The sequence below is a fragment of the Rhea americana genome, unplaced genomic scaffold (genome assembly GCF_003343005.1).
Source record: "Rhea americana isolate MKP2758 unplaced genomic scaffold, rheAme1 scaffold_34, whole genome shotgun sequence".
NCBI lineage: Eukaryota > Metazoa > Chordata > Aves > Rheiformes > Rheidae > Rhea > Rhea americana.
Window position 1 is genome coordinate 2,424,615 of NW_028186468.1, and position 17,904 is coordinate 2,442,518.

Consider the following 17,904-nt stretch of genomic DNA (forward strand, 5'->3'; position numbering starts at 1 on the left):
GCAATATCTAAGTACTTCACATTCCAACAAAAAGCCTCAAATTTTAATGATGAAACAATATGAGCTCTGTGCTCAAAATAGAGCCTTGTGCCATTTAACAAATACTTCCAAAAAGTGCACTCCTTTCAAGCACTGTTTTACACAGAGGTACAGACCTCGTATTCTAGCATGACTAATTAAAATATATATTCTGCATTTTGTTCTGAGCAGCAAAAGAAACACAATRAAAGGAAAATCCATGAAAAGAAGTCAGACCATTTAAATAAGAAGGCTTATCTCTGTATTTGGGAAAAAAAAAAAGGAAAAATAAAGAGAGAGAGAGTAAAGTTGAGTTCCTGGTAAAAACTTTGGGAAATTACACTTACCTATCACAATGGTATTAAAAGACACCTGCTCCGCATTTTTCCCATCATTGTAGAAGGCCAGGTGCCAGATGCCAGAATCCAAGTACTGGATGAAGCCCGCTTCGTGGAGACTGACGGACCTCGCCTGCCGACCCGCTCGCTCCGCCTCGAGCAGGTTGCGCTGCTCCCTGGCGATCAGCCGGCTGCCGTCCAGGAGCTCCACGAAGTCGTACTGCCGGGGAGGAAGAGAGGAGYGCGACGTGTCACAGGACGGGCACGGCCCGGACCGTGCCGTGGCTGGCTTGCCCGCGGTATCCTAATGCTACGGTGGTATTTTGACCAAGGAAGCTCCTTTTTGGAGTGCAGAGGTAGGAGCTGGAACTAACCCTGGCTCATTCCTSCACCCCATGCTAAGATTTCAAACAAAAAGGCCAATGACCACTTGTGCACACAGCAACAGCTCTCTTGGTGACCAGCACAGGGCAAGCAATTTATTTCATGTATTGTGCAGAAGAAAAGGTCAGCTGTGATTAATCTGTAGTCATGACTTCCACCTGATCCATAGGTGAGAGCTCCCTTTCAGTGTGTTACACATCTCAGCTGCTAATAATATCCAGCACCATTAATCTACTTTGCTTTTTATCTAGTTTCACAATATGTATTAAATTGTTTGCTCAATCCTCCCACCACCTAGTCAGAAGTTCTGGGAGAAGGACAGAGCTTTACTTCCACTTCTTACAAAGGAAGCCCAAAGCAGCAAATGGAAACACCTGTGCGAAATGGTGAACTGAGCTGCTGTACTCCAGGTTAATGGACGTCATCTAGAGAAATGTGGTGAGGTTAACAGCTGCCTGTGGGACTTGGAAAACGTAGCATCTGAGCTGCTACAAGCATTGGAAACAATGAGTAATCTCAAGCCCTGAGATTTCATGCACGTAACTCTTAACTAGCGCTAACGGCACCCGTGGGGCTAAACCTAGTCGGGGCCTTACATTGATTTACACTAACCAGGAGTTTGATCTCATGCCTTGGAAGGTTTCTTCTGCACGTTTGTCACGTAAAGATCAAGGTGTATATAGCCAAATTAAGCACTTATGGAAGTTAAAGAGCATTCTTACCTCTGCTTTCCCAACTCAGTCCACCATTTCATTTTTACTCTGATGTGTTTTTATTGCATGAGATGAACTACTACACATAAACCTTCAATTTTCCCATGTTTGAGAACTCTCAAATGGAACTACATCCAGGGTCTATAAGGTAAAGACCAGCATGTGAAACAACTGATTCACCTGAGGTAGGAAAACATCAGTTACTGGGACTGGAGAATCAGTGGTTTTATGTCCTGACCTGTGACCTTCAGAAACTGCTCCCTGGACAGAAGAAAACATGGTAGCTTTTGTCCCGAAACTGGATTTAAGTACTTCTCTCTTTGAAATTCTACTCAAAAGCCCAAAATTCGATGGTATTATAAGAATGTTCCTCTACAGTAATTGGAATTATCTTCCTACTATTCAGGATGTAAAAGAAATGCATAGTTAAAATGCCTCTATCAACACCTGAAACACTTTTCCAAATATATCTGAACAAGCAGAACAGGACGTAACACGATTAGTATGTGCAGAAGCCAGTACCTTGCTACGCTGTCACTTTGAATGTACGTGCAACAGCACACGAAAACTAATGCAACTGTTTTGGAAGAGCAGAGATTATTCAAAACCACTCAATGTTCTCATTTGTCAGAGAATTAAATATTTATCTTGCTTTGTGAGAGAGAGCAACTGTTTTGTTTTTTTCTCTCCCACCAACATAGGAACACTTCTTTCTGCTCGCACTATTTGCAAATATTTAAAGAAGAAAAAAAAATCAGGGAGTTCTGAGTTTTAACAAGTTACTTATGGACATCAGGAGAGATCTTGTAATTTGTATACTGCAGAGGGTCATTTTTGTAGGAGGACAATTTCAAATGAAAAATGTCTTTTTGATAAGGAAGTGATGATACTACTTAAGCGACCACAAATAGTACACTCATGGTTGACAAGCATGGTACAATTAATGATTTTATATTTATAACATAATAAGGGCSTGTGTAGTTATCAGAATAGCATTTTAGATTATATTTTAAAAACCATACAGAGGGCATTTACTGTTCCATCTGTCCCCCAGATTTAAATCTTTTTAAGGGCTGGATTTGTACTCCTAAGAGAAAATAACAAGAATAGACTGAAAAAACAATTATCTTTATGAGCAAAAAACATACCCATTGTATTTTCCTCCTACGGGGATAAATTAATTACCTTGAGTCTAAACGTGCTGATTTGCCCTACTACTCCATTCAGTTTTACTTTAAACCAAAGTCCTTTGTTATTCTTAAAGTCTCTTTAAATAAACATATTGATTCTCTGGCTGCAATGAAAGTGACATTTTTAGAAAGTGTCACAAAGACTTTGAAGCTTGCATTGATTGGGGTTTGCATGGACAGCCACTGTCAATTATTTCTGGTTGATTTATTTATGATTCCTCAGAAAGACAGCACTATGCATCTCAGATTGGTTGGTGACACACACAGAGAGCATGTGCTTGTGACTGATTTTGGTGTCTGAAGAGAAACCAGAAATGCAATCAAAAATTATGTCCTGATTACAATGTATCAAAATGTTTCTGACGTGCTGTATCCCAATTATTTTGGATTATGGGAAAGGAGGAGAAAAAGTTGCTGYATGCTGTTCCTGTTTTATGAGGTAATGCTAAACAATTGATAAGAATTATTTAGATACTACCGATCCTGTTTCAAGATAAGGGTGCGAACTGAAAGACTTGAGATCTCTCCCTAGCTTATTTCTATGATTCTGTTATTACATCCATTGTAGTAGCAGGATAATTAGCATAAGAGGTTGCACAACTATGGAAGGAAAGATTCCAGTTTCATACTTCCAAGAGTCTATTTTTAACTGGATACAACAAAAAGGTGGACAAATAGGCAAAGGGACCATAAGAGAATTGGAGAACAGGGCAACAAATGAGGTATTTAAGTTTTGCATTACAGCCAATATTCCAATGGAGAGGAGGCAGACATTCATAGAAAGACCCAAGCTTTAAGGAGAGAGCTGAAGAAGGTAGTGTGTCATCAGGAATACGTACAAATCACAGTAGTACGTGCAAAGCTATCGGAGAGGGATGGCTGGTAAGTAAACTTCAGGAATGCCGGCAGAGTACAGATAATAATCAGTTTTATACTATTTTTATTGTAAGATCTGAACATTCAAACACTGCTGTCTGAGAAACTCAAGCAGTTGTTCATTTGCACAAATCTTGTTATTAGCACTCATTACTACGTGACTATCAGACAAGGGCAGACAGCATTCAAGARATGTAAACATAATTTAATACATATGGGAGAGATCCTACTTTCCATCGTCTTCATGAAACAACCTTAACTTTAAACATCCAGAGATGGGCTCTAAGCCAACTTTTATCATTCTTGAACAAGATCTGGGAGCTGCGGCAGATACTTCTATGGAAATATCAGTTCTACGATCAAAAAGGAACAGACATCATTCTGCCACTGCATGAAACCATGGTAGCTCAACATTAGCTATATCCTCTGCTGTTCTGGTCTCCTCATCTCAAAAAGGCTTCAGTAAAACTGAAGAATGTTCAGCAAAGGACAAGGATGATCAAAGGTATGAAACAGCTTTCCTACAAAGAATGACTAAATAGACTGCAAAAGACATAACTCTTTGAGGACACCACAGAGATCCATAAAAATCAAGAATATCATGGAGAAGAGAACAGTGAGAAACTGTCCGCTGTCTCTTCCAAAAAACTACCAAGAAGGTGTCAAACTAAAATTACCTGGAGGCTGTCTCAAAACACAGTACAGAGTATAGCAATTACAGATGACCAGTTAATCCATAAAACTCCTTGCTACAAATGTCATGGGTACTAAAAGGCTTCCATGGGTTCAAAAGTGATTAGATATATTCATAGGAAAAAAATCTAAAGGTGATAGGGTACAAAGACAGCACCTTTGACTCACAAAGTCCTTCAACCTCAAAATGCTGGTGGCCAAGAATGTATTCTAGGAAAAGTCACAAGTCTATCGTGATGTTACATTAATCTACATATCTGCTAATGGTTACTACTACTTAGCGCCAGACAGAATACTGGGCTAGATAGGTCTTTGATCAGACCCAGCATGGGCCCTCCTGTTCTTATATCATGCTCCTGTGAGCCTTGAAGCTCTGTGAATAAGCTGTCTCACTCAATGAAAGGACGTAGAGAAGCCAGGAATTAGCTGTTAGCTTGCCGTTGCCAGCTATGCCTGGTTTACCAATGAGATCTCTGTCAGCACTAGCTAGAAGGCTTAGGGGAGACAGGAAAACCATGAACAGATTTATGCTAGCATACCTCTCCGTGTTTATTTCATTAGATGCTCCTTTGCTTAAATAGCTTAATTTCCTTATATAATGTAATTTGGTAAAATATACATTTTACCATACAACTTGTGTCTTCGTCAGTAAAATTGTGATTAGGCTTTTGCGTCGTTGGAAAAAGGCCTAACCTGTGGGAAAATAATTTACTCCAAATTTCTTTTCCAGGTGCAGAAACATAGTCACAAAAAACTGCCAACTGCTCAGCTGAACATTACATACATGCTTAATTTCAGGTATGTAAACCAGACATCACAGGGTTCAGACCATAAAAACATTCTGATAAACTCTGTGCTCTAGACAATCCTCAGCAGCCCTTCAAATTCAATAGGGCTGCCATTCAACTTCTCAATATAAGTGAGCATACTTAATTTTTCAAGATATCAAGTGCCAAATGGCTTGTAAAAAATTCTAACTATACACCAGGCAAAAWTAGGACAAGAGAGCTTGACCTATATCCCAGCAACCACACATCCAAAAAGTCACAGAAACTACTAGAAGCAGGATTCTTGTATGCTTCTTCCTGTTGTATTACACTTAAACATGAGCAAGCTTGACTCTGATCAGCAGTTGAATAGTAGGAATCCAACAAAAACGAGTCTGTGTAATACAGATGTCAGGGAATGGATACAGCTATCTCATTTTACCTTTTACAGTTTTTGGATACAGGGGACCCCATTTCAATCTTTTACCAGGATATGGAATCAAGTAAGGATCATTTTTCATATACTTACCTACTCTCATATAAATGCAGTTTAGATCAGCTTCTTCAATTTTATTCATTCTTGCCACACACGTATTCCCCTAGCTCCTGTTATTACTGTTATCATTTGAGATGGCATTTGTATTCCAAACTCCTATTTCCAATGGCTGATAACTTTCTGAATCAATTTTCTTTGAGCTAGAATTTCTCATGCTTTTTGCCAGCCTAAGGGTGCGTTTTCGTATGTGAGAGTCTAAAGAAAATCTATTTAATTATTTTCATGAGGATCTAATTTTTAAATAAACACAAGTGCATTTTCAGCATTTAATGAATTGTTTTTAGTTTAATGGAAACTAAACTAGAAAGTAAGGCTAATGTAACATTCTGTGATTTCAGCACTGTGAAACTCCTTTGCTCAACCCTAACCCCTCTCTCTTGGCTTGTGACATAATTTCAAATCAGTGTGAGACAGTACCTGCTAAATAAGTGATAGAATCAGGAATATTTCCAAGTTCTAAGTCTTCTAAAAATTAAGCCTAAACTAAAAATGAAGTCTCTTAAAATAGTGCAAAAATATGTAAGTCAGTATTTAGAATAAAAAAAATGAATTTTTTAGATATCAGTTTGCTGTTGCAGCTGAATATTATGCATAATCAGCCAAGCTTCTTTCCAACTATACCACTAGGCTACTATACTGAGAGATGTGTCCAGGCCAAAAAAACCCAACCAACCAACAGCAAAAAGAAAAACTTTAAAAAAATAATCAGTAAGACGTTGGATATTTCTCTAAATTGGGTAAAAGAACATGAGCTAAATTCCCTTTTCAAGTGGAACTTGGACAAATACTGAGCTGAAATAAATTTAAACTTGGAGGGTCTTAAAACCTAAAAATAAAATCTAAACACAATTGATTCTAAAATACTGCCTCTGATGACAATTCCTCCCTTTCTCCTGCCATCCAGACTATTCATTCTTTTATGCTTTAACTGAAGTCTTTTCTATGACTTCAGATAAAAAAAATCTTTCTTTGTTACTATACAAGTGCATGATTATATACAATAAAAAGTCTCTTTAGAAACCTTATAAGGGGTGGAGCAGAATAAATCCCTTCTGGGACCTTTAAGAATAAAATTTTAAGACAGTAAGATGTCTAATGAAAACTGACGCTTTTACAAGCCTAGTCCACTGTATCTTTACAGACACATATTTCAGTATTTTATCTTGCATTTATTTACTTAGTGGGACACCAAGCTGCAAAACTGTAGCACTTGCTTGTAGAATGAACTGGAACTTCATTAAAAAACTGTTTTCTTCTTGTTTGGAAATTTGGCAAATATAGACTTTACCGAGCATACTCAGGCACACATCTGACCAGAATATAATAATTTGCTTAGATTTTTTAAAGATGTCATCATACCACGAAAAAAAAGGTGCACATAAATTCCGCATCAAACAGCTCTGCATCCAAATCATCACCATTGCTCATAGCACTCAAAACAGTTCATAAATGACAAACTTTTCCCCACATTATACATTTTAGATTCTATCACTTACAATATTATAAATGCTTTGTGCACTGCATGAGCTCAATAAAGTATAAAAAATCAGTAAAATGAAAAAAAAAGTGTAATCCTGAGAAATAAAAAACATACAAAAGACACAAGCTCACAGTTTTCAATACTTCATCCTACTTATAAAGCAAGCAGCTCTTACCTGAGTATGTGAAGGTGGTAAGCCTTTTCGGCCATATACTCCAATCAATGCATCTTTCTGAAGGGATATATTGAATTTTAGAAATTGTGGCTGATCAATGAAGAGTTGTGATCTCCAGAAAATCCCAGGGGGGACTTCTTGTATTGCTCTTCGGCCTATATCAAGTTCTCCAGAATCTATAGTGTTGTTTTCTTGTGCAAATCCTCCTAATTTTCCTAACAGGTTAAAATAATGAGAGATCAAAAATTAGTATTCCTTCCTTACTTTTAATCATCCTTAATATACAACATCAAATATTTAGATTCACCTCAGATAAAGATCCCAGGGAATTAACAAATTTAGGACTACCAAAGCAAAGATTTCACACAAATATCTACTAAGTAAAAACACAACAACTTCCCTGGATTACAAGCATTAAGGAAAATGCTTTAGAATCTATGCCAAGCACTTTTTTAATGTGTTTTAAAATACAGGGTCATCCAGCATACACAGTGTGCACATACGTCTCCTGATGTGTACAGTAAAAGCAAATGCTGTATACAGATTTTAAGAATAACATAAACATAAACATGCCCAGTTAAAAGAACTGTTATATATGGTCTTTTCTCCATTAAATATTAGAGTATCTACATAATACCAACAATGTCCATATCTCTAGTTCCCTGATTTTTTGTTGTTGAGCTCCATAAAAAAAGGAAGTATTTCTTGCTCCGCTGGGTCTGTATTTTGTGCCTCTCCTCCCTGCTTTTTCTAGCCTCAGTCCCAAGCTTGACACCACCTCCTTGCGCACACTGTCTCCTGAATAAAATGAAWAATAACCTATAAAAGTCTAGTATTTTCACTCTTTTCACTCATGAGTATGTCCTGGCCCAGAAGATAATGCTGAACGGAATTAATAGTTAATTCTTTATTCAGCMCTAGCGCAACTCAGCCTCAGTAGCTCAGTGATGTTGGTTTGGAAAAGCCCAGAAGCACTGAAGATGATGCTAACACGTAGAAGATTTATTTTCAAATAAATGAACAGGTCGAACTGTTCGAGCCCGAGCTGGTAAGTCCGCAAGGCACYGCGCTGTACCCAGGCATAGCACAGGTCAGCGGCAGCTTGGCGATCTCCGTAGTGCCCTCGCTTGCACAGCATGCACACACTCCAAGTCTATCAAAGATTACAAACCTACCTCAAAGCTCATTAGCACGTAAATTATAGCTTAGTTGCGGTGGTGTCTTCTACTGTCAGACCGGAGGAAACAGAGCTACTAGGACTGAGGCACTAAAAGAAGTGGCTTGCACAAACTGCAACCACCCAGCTTTACAATTTGGGATGGCTTAGAGGAGTTATCAACCCTGTCTGAGGCCAAAGACTCACATCGGACGTCCACGCACCAAACCACGCTGTGTCGCTGAACACAGACAACCGTGGCAGCTGGTGCCAGGGGTCAAAGCCTACTTTGATCCAATGGACTCAACGCTATCAAACTTAGACGAAGAGGTAAAGATTTTGATAACAACTTGTTTACCAACACGCATCAACTCTAGAGCATGTAAGCAATGGTACATTTGAGCATCTCTCAAATCAAGATGTGTCTTGAGCAAAGCCGTATAAAGAAAAACAGAACTGCAGTCACAAYCGTACAGTCCACTATGTTCTTAACAATGTATTTTCTTTTTTTCAGCAGCTAGTCTATCTACAAGGATTGAATTAGACCCATCTGAATGTGCTCAGCATGTTCAAGTGATGCTAACTTGCTAAACTACTGACAACATTCTGTTGCTGCCCTGTGTTTTATGATTCAATTCTACATTATTCATCATTYGATGGAACAAACTGACACAACCTTTTTGCAAATGTTTAGAATATAAAAAAACTAGATTAAAATCTGAAATGCCAGGTGAGGTCACAGACTGATCCTCACCACTTTTTGTGCATCCAAGATCAACAGAGACTGCTTCTGAATTAAACAGAGCAGCGGTACCGAGAGCCCTTGAGTGGGGCTTATATCATCATCACAGCTATGCCACGACAGCATTGCAGTCACTGAAAATGTCTCACAGGATCATCGGAATGATCAATGTTCTGCTTTCAAGAGACAGTGAAATATTCGATCGTGGAGAAAATGGAGAAACTTTTTCTTTTTTTTTTCTTTCTTTTTTTTTTTTTTTAAGAACACATTTCAGGATGAGTCTTATCCTTTTCTAACTTTGGACTTAACCTTTCACAATACTTATACGTTATTCCAGAAGATGGATCTGTATGCATCATTTCAGCTCGCTTAAACATTTGTTTCTTACCACTTCCTTCAAATTTAAGCCACCTTTTGTCACATAATTCACACACTGGTGACTGGTAATCACTAAACAATAAACACTCGTTTGCTGTATTGATCCACAACTTCCGCTATTTCTACATTTGAAATGAAAAGCAACTACCTCCGACTATGGGAAAAAATGAACTGGATAGCTTGAACAGGCCCACCTCATCAAACAAACATTTTGCCCGGCTGGTCCGAGTTGTCTGCCATTGGGCTTCAACAACTACCCTTAGGCGAAAGCGATCCCAGCTCCTCGCCTTTCCTCACCAAACAGGAGRTAGTTCTACCCCTTAACCACATGCCTCTTTAACAACACTCTTTCTCTCCCAAAATCATCACTATTTTTTTGTCCTTCTAAGAACAGAGCTTTATTTATCACTCTCTTTCCATATCGTTTTGCAATGGGCTTACAAAAAATCTTAGTACTTTCATCAGTTCCTTTTCACATAGTAAAACATTGCAAGTTTTATTGCACAGCTTTGTATCAAAATACAAAACTGGTCACATTCATTCACATAATTCCACAGTGATGCAGTAGAAAAAGTATGAAAACAATTTTTAAAATATGTAACCTCTTGAATATTTTCTTTTCACTACACTTCTACTCTCCCCCTGCCAAATCATCCTTTTACTAGCCCTCCCCAAAAGGAAAAAAAAAACACATTTATATTTACAGGTAAATTTATATCATGATTTGTACTTATATTGCTGGCTGACTTATTAGTTAATTTATAAAATATGAATTTATTCTATTGCATATTAAACAATATATACAATTATATATTTATGATACAGGTAATGCAATGCATTATAGCTAATACATAAAATAATGTTATGCTTGCTATTTGTAATTTCTGGTCCATTGCCTGAGGTTAGGGTGGACAAAATCCTGAACTAAAAAACTAATTATAGTGATATTTAACAATATATACAAGAAAAATAATAATACAAAGATATCACTGAATTTATATGAAACTCAGCTCTCATTCCCTATTTAAAAACATTCTGGAGGTTAATACCCAAAGTACTGGGTGATCTAAATATCTTTAATAGAGAATAAATATGAATGAATAACCAAACCACAGAAATACTTAACAATAACTGCTGTATAGTGTCACAGATAATATCATTTTCCTTCCTTCATAGACAGCACTAATTAGACTATTAGGTTGCAAGGCTGGATTTACAGACAATCAATAGCGTATTCTCCCATTCCATTGCATAACCTTGGATTCACATTTTTTCCTGCAAGGCATCTGCTACATATTCTTCTGTAACAACTATGGGCAATAACTTAACGCTCTTGTTAAATGTTATTGCTATTACATGCCAAATGAAATCAAAATCCTCCTTAAAAACATACCTTTCTAAAGAAAAAAAATCAATAGAACATCTAATTAAGAAGCTATTATACATTTAATTATCATGATCTACATGATAAACAAAACAAAAAGCTCAATATATATCAGTTTCAGTAGATGTAATGTTTCTTAATGAAAATAAAAGGGCCAACTTATCTCAGAAAATATGTTAAGTAAGCCAAATGAAATTTCCCTTTTCCCAGTCTCTTTTTTTTCCATTTAAAAAAATTCTGAAATTAAGAATATGTTATTACAAGGTATTTCTGAATGGCACATTAATTTTATATGACATACAAAATTCAGCCAGAAGCATATGGTATGTGATCAGCTGTTAAAATATAATAGTTAACCAAATTTTCAGCTCTGTTTTTTAAACTTTTYGGTCTCTTCTATCTCCTGTTTATAAAAACTGATAAAAATATTCAGGCACCTCAGGTAGGTGTTTGTATGTGATTAAGCCTGGTTTATAAAGGGCTTTGGAAAACCTCAATTGAAATGTCCTATAAAATTAGTTATATCCATATAAAATACATATTCTTACATATCCCTGAATCATATGCCTCACTAGGTAAGCCAGTGATATGTTGTCAGTAGTTTACTGTTCATACAGAGAGAAGCACTGAGAGGAAAAAATAAATCCACAAAAGAAAGAAACAAAAACCTTTGGAAAAGGCTTGTTCAGAGATTCAAGCTTCATTTAACAAATGACTTGCATTTAAGGGTGATTTAACATGCTTTTATTGCCAACTTACRATTAGCTGATTCGAGGTAACCCACAGCTGATTTTTTCTCCAAAGTTCATAAGGATGCATTTTAAAGATAAGCTTTGCTAATTCATCACACAAAATACCTGTAAGTCTGAATGACAAATGAGTATCTAGGATCTAAGCCTCTAAGGGCTACGATTTTCTGGCTGAAGGAGGCCCAGGACTACCCAAAGTTTAGACTGAAAGCTGTGCTGTGCCTTGCTGATTCTTCCTTATAGTTTCAGTAATTAGTACAAAGCTTGCTTAAAAGCCCTTACTTAAATTTCCTATCTAGCCATCACACTTTCCTTTCTATTTAACTTTCCTTCTGTGTTTTTAAAATGTTTATTCTCTAGTCTGTCTATTCTTTAGTATTGATGTATGCTGATAAATGCCACTGGCTTTATTCTGCAGAGGGCATGTTAACAGTGGATCAAATTAACCCTGTTTTCTTTTACAGTATTTAGGGATATTAGGAGGGAAAAATAGGATTTGATATTCTTGTTTTTTTTTTCCTATTATATTTAAAGCAAAGTACATCAGGTTTTACTTTTAAAAAATCGAGTAAAAATGTGTTTATTAAAAATTTAGAAAAATATGTATATCTTTTATACAATTAAGTGTATTTTCTGTCCAGGGCAGAAGATAGCAGGMTCATCAGCTGTCACTGCATTATGGATATTCATTAACCATATAGTAGCTTCTTTCTATTCATTCAGAATAAATAAGAACATGGAAAGAGAACATCCAAGTGCAAGAAAAAGACATTAGGGTAAAGGAAATGAAAACAATAAAGGTCCTACTGAACAAGTTTCATATGTTTAATAAGATGACGAAAAGAAGGAAAAGAGCTATATCATTTTGCTAACTTGGAGTTGTGATAACTTGAAAAATTTTCAAGATGTCAAATGCTGGCAGAGGCTTCCTCCTCCTCAGTGGTAAAGAGGTCAGCTGTACCTTGTGAAAGGGAAAATGGATTTTTGTGTAATGAAGCAAATACCGCATTCATCAACCATTTAAATCAAGTTTTCCATTCAAAAACTATTGATTTTAAAGCCTCTGTTAGCTGAAAGTGCACAGGCTCTTAAAGGTTTGGAGGATCTTAAAGGGCAACATGGAAAAAGGTCGATAAAAARTAATCCTTTTATGTGGTTTGTATTTTAAAAGCTCCTACAACAAAATTAATAAAGTTTTTTTTTGACATTATACATTGGTTGGATGATTCAGACTCAATATTATGTGCTAGACACTTTAAGAAAACAAACGAACATACTACTCATGACCTATTATGTTTCAGAGAGAAATAAAAATAAAAAAGGAAGAAAACTTCATCTACAGAAAAAACGCAAGGCAATCCATAGCTAGGTCATCATGCCATAGGAAGCTCCCTGATCACAAGTGGTTTTCTGCATACAACAAATATGTAAAAGCCCCTGAAGAGCTTTTTCCAGTGCCAATGCTTCAGAAAGAGAGTTCATGTTCCTCTGTTACAGACACAGGTTTTGTTTGAAAAYGCTCCAGAGATAATTGGGATTCCAAAGCTTGAATTTTCACCTGGTCTGGTGTTATAAAATACCTTGTTCTGGCCCCCGATGCCATGCATGTCCCAGCCTGGCAGTTTCCTTGGAGCAGAAGCTGGCTGCCGACGCTGTCGGGCAGCACCGTCAGAGCCAGCCCCAGCCCCTCAYCATCTCTGAGAAGCCCACGGCAATTGTTAGGTTATTGAGGATTTTAGGGTATGTCGAGGTTTTACCTCTTCTCTGGTTTGGTTCAGAGCTTTCCTCCTCTTGTCAAATACTGCATGTGAATTCCCACAAGGAATTCTGGGTGAGAAGACAGCCAGCCAGCTTTCCGAACACCACCAGCATTATCGCTGGTTCCAGAGCACTGGCACAGGTTGCCCAAAGAGGTTGTGGAGTCTCCTTCTGTGGAGAGATTCAAAACCCTCCTGGACACAACCCTGTCTAACATGCTGTAGGTGACCCTGTTTAAGCAGGGGGSTTGGACTAGATGATCTCCAGAGGTCCCTTCCAACCTTACCGATTCTGCGATTACTGAGGATTCATCACTTCCTTCAAACRTGAGGTAGAAGGAATGGTGTACTCCTTTTCACTTGAAATACAACTCTCATATAATATCTGCAGGCCTACTTGAAACCACTGTTATTTACAGAGGTTCAGTTATTTCATTAAATACACAAACTTTTGATGGAAAGTATTATGATCTGATTACGTAAATAAAACACAAAGAGAGGAAACACTAAAAGTACGAAATAAAACTGGTGTCTGTTTCACTTACCATTTTCTCCAGCAGGTACTGTTACAGGATGTGTTGGCACAGTATCAGAATTCACTTTTCCATTCTCAAATGTATCATTTTCAGTTTGCTGCAGCTGCCAGTTGAGGCCAAACAGATGCATTGCTGGTGGTAAAGGATACAGGTTATTTGATGCTCTTAACCACAATGACAAATCACACAAATAATGGCTTTCCATACTTTGCAGGAGAACAGCAAGTCATACATTAAAAAATTAAATTACAGGAACAAGCACTCACAGACCAATAGTTCAACTTAGCAATGGCACCAAACAATTACTACTACCGTCCTTTAATGATACAGTGCTTTCRGTGAATGCCACTGACAATAAACTCCCCAGTCTTATTCCGAGTCTTGTACTGKTCCCAAATCAATGTTCAAAAGGATAGGCAGTAATTATGTCCTTTTCTCTTTTTTTATTTTTTGATCCCATTACAGAGATRTATCATTTAAGTAAGCTTCTAAATGACCTACCAAAATAACTGATTTCACCAACCAGCAGATGGATCTGTTCTGATTAGCCGTAATGGGTAAACAAATGATACAAGAGGAGAGGAAGGACAGTGCTGTTGGGTGGTAACAGGGCTCACCTAAGACATTAACGCTGCTTTTTACGATTCCTCACAAACGCCCTGTGCAACCCGGAGCTATATATCCATTCCCTGCACCGCTCTGCAGAACATGGCTAAGACCTCCATAGAGTTGCAACGCTGAGGCACTTGGCTGCTRTGGTAATGACAGCTGGATAATGCACAGCGAGGACTGTGAGAACTTCATTCACCATAACCACATCTATTGGAAAGTGTGATAGCAACTTAAAACGTTCAGCTAAGCTAACTATACAGTCAATCTGCTCGTTGGTATTAGGGGGAACCACTCAAGGAACCTAGATAACATCCAGGGATTAACGAATTAACCCCTAACCTAAAGCTTTAGAACAAAAATACAACGAAAAAATCTCTATAAGGCTACACTGTGATACACAGAACATATGCAATTTCTTAGTATCTGTGGTCTCTTCCCTTCTCTTCCAAATAGTCTATCTTACTAGCAAAAATGAATTTTATTGTAATGACTCTAATTTGGTTTTGGTTTAACAAGGGTTTGCTGACTCTGCAACAGCAGTTTTCTCCAAAGCTGAAACTGTTCCTCAGTGCTACCAGGGTACAAAAATACACTGATAAAGTTTTCTGTACTAATGCTTAAAAAAAAATGAGTATAAAACATAAGGATTCACTGCATCTCATTTCTTCTGCTCTTTCTGTTCCCAACACAGATCACTGCTATAGTCAATATTATTCATTCCTTTCACCCTGATGACAAACTATTTCTTCATCTCATTCGGTTTCATCTTTGATCTTTCAGTCTCTCTGTACTGACCACAGACAACCCTTACTTAGGACAAACTGACTTCAGTGGAAGTTTAGGGAGACAGCAAGCACTGCAGAATTAAGACCCTCTCTGCCAGACCTTCCTCACTATAGATGAAATATTCTCTTTGTTTCAAGTCTCTGACTCCACTATTACTCTTCTTTCTCAGACCTTAAATTGCCTGTCAAAGCCTGATAATGTACAATGCTCCTTGACCCTAAAACCTTATTTCTTTTTTCTACTCCCACCTCTTTTTAAACCATAAATTTCACTAACACCATTTTGGAGCATTGCCAGAATTAGCACTATTTGGACCCTACCTCAGCTGAAATTCTTATTTATATCTTAACCACTGCTTTCCATCTGATGATCATATCTCTTTTAATATATTACATCAAAAGCCCTAGGGTCACATTGTACTATCTGTTATACTAGTTCACTTTACTGGCAGCAATGGAAGATTACAAGTATCTAAATATTTTACGATTCAAACTCGGCACATTTCTTGTCTTTAACTACGGAAGACTAAATCACCTCTCTTAACTTTGCTGGCTTCTTATCACTCGTAATATTTTACAGGCAAAAAAGAAATAAAATAAAATAAAGGCAGGCAGCATTCATTCTGTCACAGCTTCCTCGAGGAGCACATGCCTTCCAAACCTACGAGCTCAGAGCATCGCCACCAGCTCTGTCTGCTGGTACTACACACGTGCCCTGTGCCCCTTCCCGCTCCCCGGGAGGTCAGAGAGGGAAGCTCCGACATGACCTTTTAGTCAGTCCCTCATAATTCAAAACAGCTGGAATYTGAAGTCTTCAAAGGCAAGAACTGTGGCATCTACACTGATTACACCTCAAAGAACCATAGTAACTATAAGGCAAGCGACAATTATTTTTTCTTTGTGCTGCTGCCAATGCAGTCCCACTGCTGCTGCCTGTCCAAGATGGTAAGTAAATACTTGTATCCTTCAGAAATGCTCTCTCAAATTTGGCACTGAAGTAGCTGCCAAGTTCAATAAACACCGTTTAATAGAAACGAACAGGCTGATACATGGAGCAGTCTCGCAGATTTTGAATACTGAATTATTTTTGAAGCAGGCCACAGATGTAGCTTTATAATTCTAATGACAATCCAAACCTTACAGTGTATCCTAATACACTAAATAATTTAACTAAGTAATCTCTTTGAGACAGCATTACGGAATTTAAAGAATTCTCATTTAACTACAAACATACAAGAACAACACGAAAGTCTTAGCCCTGTTGACACAGGATCAAAATACAAGGCACAATTTCTTTAGAGACGTAGAATGTAACTTTAAGAACATGGGTAAATTGACTGATTAGTTTAAGAGAAATTCTGGCATTATTTTGTCAATATCTAGCTCATGCTTTCTAGCTTCAGATTAGGACTGTCCTCTACTCAGCCAGTCATCTAATAAAGTGATCTAATAAGAAAGATCTTTTCAGTGTTATGAGGCCAGTGAGGCACYTGTTAAAAACTGCTGATGTCCCACCGAGTCTGATTTTGCACTGGCAACACTTCAGACCAACTGTATACTGAAAGTGCACCTCAGGGGGCAGCCTGAGWCCTCGAAGTCAAACATTATAAACTAGTTCTGAATTGCAGAGGCAGAACGATGCACGGAAACACTATTTTCCTGACGCTGGTGGTATATATGCCTGCTTGGTTTCCTCAGATCTAGGAAAGGATGAAGACTTTCTTCCATCTTTGGGATGAGGATATAAGAGTTTAATCTTYCTCTATTTCTGAGGATTTTTTTCCAGCATGTGCAGAGAAATAATATATCCATTTCTTTTTAAAAAGAATTTAATATATGAAACAAAATTAAAGTGGAAATATAGTTCACATTTGTAAGCTACTATTTTCACTCCAGAACTAATGTAAGGCAGTTTCTCATTTTGGATGGGATGCTGGCTGTCATGTCTAGTTTATTCCCATTCAGTTTGTCATTTTTAGGTATTAAATAATGACAATGAAGACAACAGACCCTTCCTAGAATAACTGGTTCCGAGACTTTAATTAGGCTGTCACAAACAGGCGAGGCTACTAACAGTGGAGCAACTTTCAGTCCTGGCACAGCTTTACTGGCTGCTGCAGGGATTTGCTGGGAGCGCTGTTCGGCTCTAACTACGAGGCTCACAGTTTGCGATGACTGTGGTCACAGATAACAACAACTCAATCTGCACAACCCACAGCTGCAAGGAGGGATGAATTCTCCGGGGACAGAAGCAAACATGGGTTGTCACAATTCCAAATGTGCCCTCAAACCCTTMCTAGTATCAGGACTGGCAAGACTGCTCCCTTGAGGAAGCAGAATGACTTTTTAAGCAGAGAAGTAGACGATGCTCTCTTGTACCTATTCTGCTGTTTTGGTCCATATCTCTGTYCTGGGAAGCAGTCTTGAGCTACCAACAGACAGACATACTTCACTTGCTGGAGTTGTAACATTTCACCTTGGGACTGATGCAGTGGTTTAAGGTGATATTTGCACTGCCACTAGCCAGATGACCAGTCTCCTAGCCAGCCTTTGGAGCGCAATGGTAGTTTCAACGGGGAGAACTCTGTTCGCTCTAGCAGGGTGGGAAGGAGAGG

The 17,904-nt window shown here is 37.9% G+C and overlaps 1 protein-coding gene across 5 annotated transcripts in view; it reads right to left on the minus strand.

Annotated features, from left to right (window-relative positions):
- TENM3 (teneurin transmembrane protein 3) overlaps positions 1 to 17,904 on the minus strand; it is a 465,114-nt gene that overhangs the window by 82,473 nt on the left and 364,737 nt on the right. For all 5 annotated transcript variants that reach the window (XM_085311387.1, XM_085311386.1, XM_085311388.1 and 2 more), the window contains 3 exons: positions 13,902 to 14,024; positions 7,191 to 7,405; positions 366 to 576 (listed from right to left, as the gene is read on the minus strand). In XM_085311387.1, coding sequence (XP_085167513.1) covers positions 366 to 576; positions 7,191 to 7,405; positions 13,902 to 14,024 — 549 coding nt within the window. The remainder of the gene's footprint in view (positions 1 to 365; positions 577 to 7,190; positions 7,406 to 13,901; positions 14,025 to 17,904) is intronic.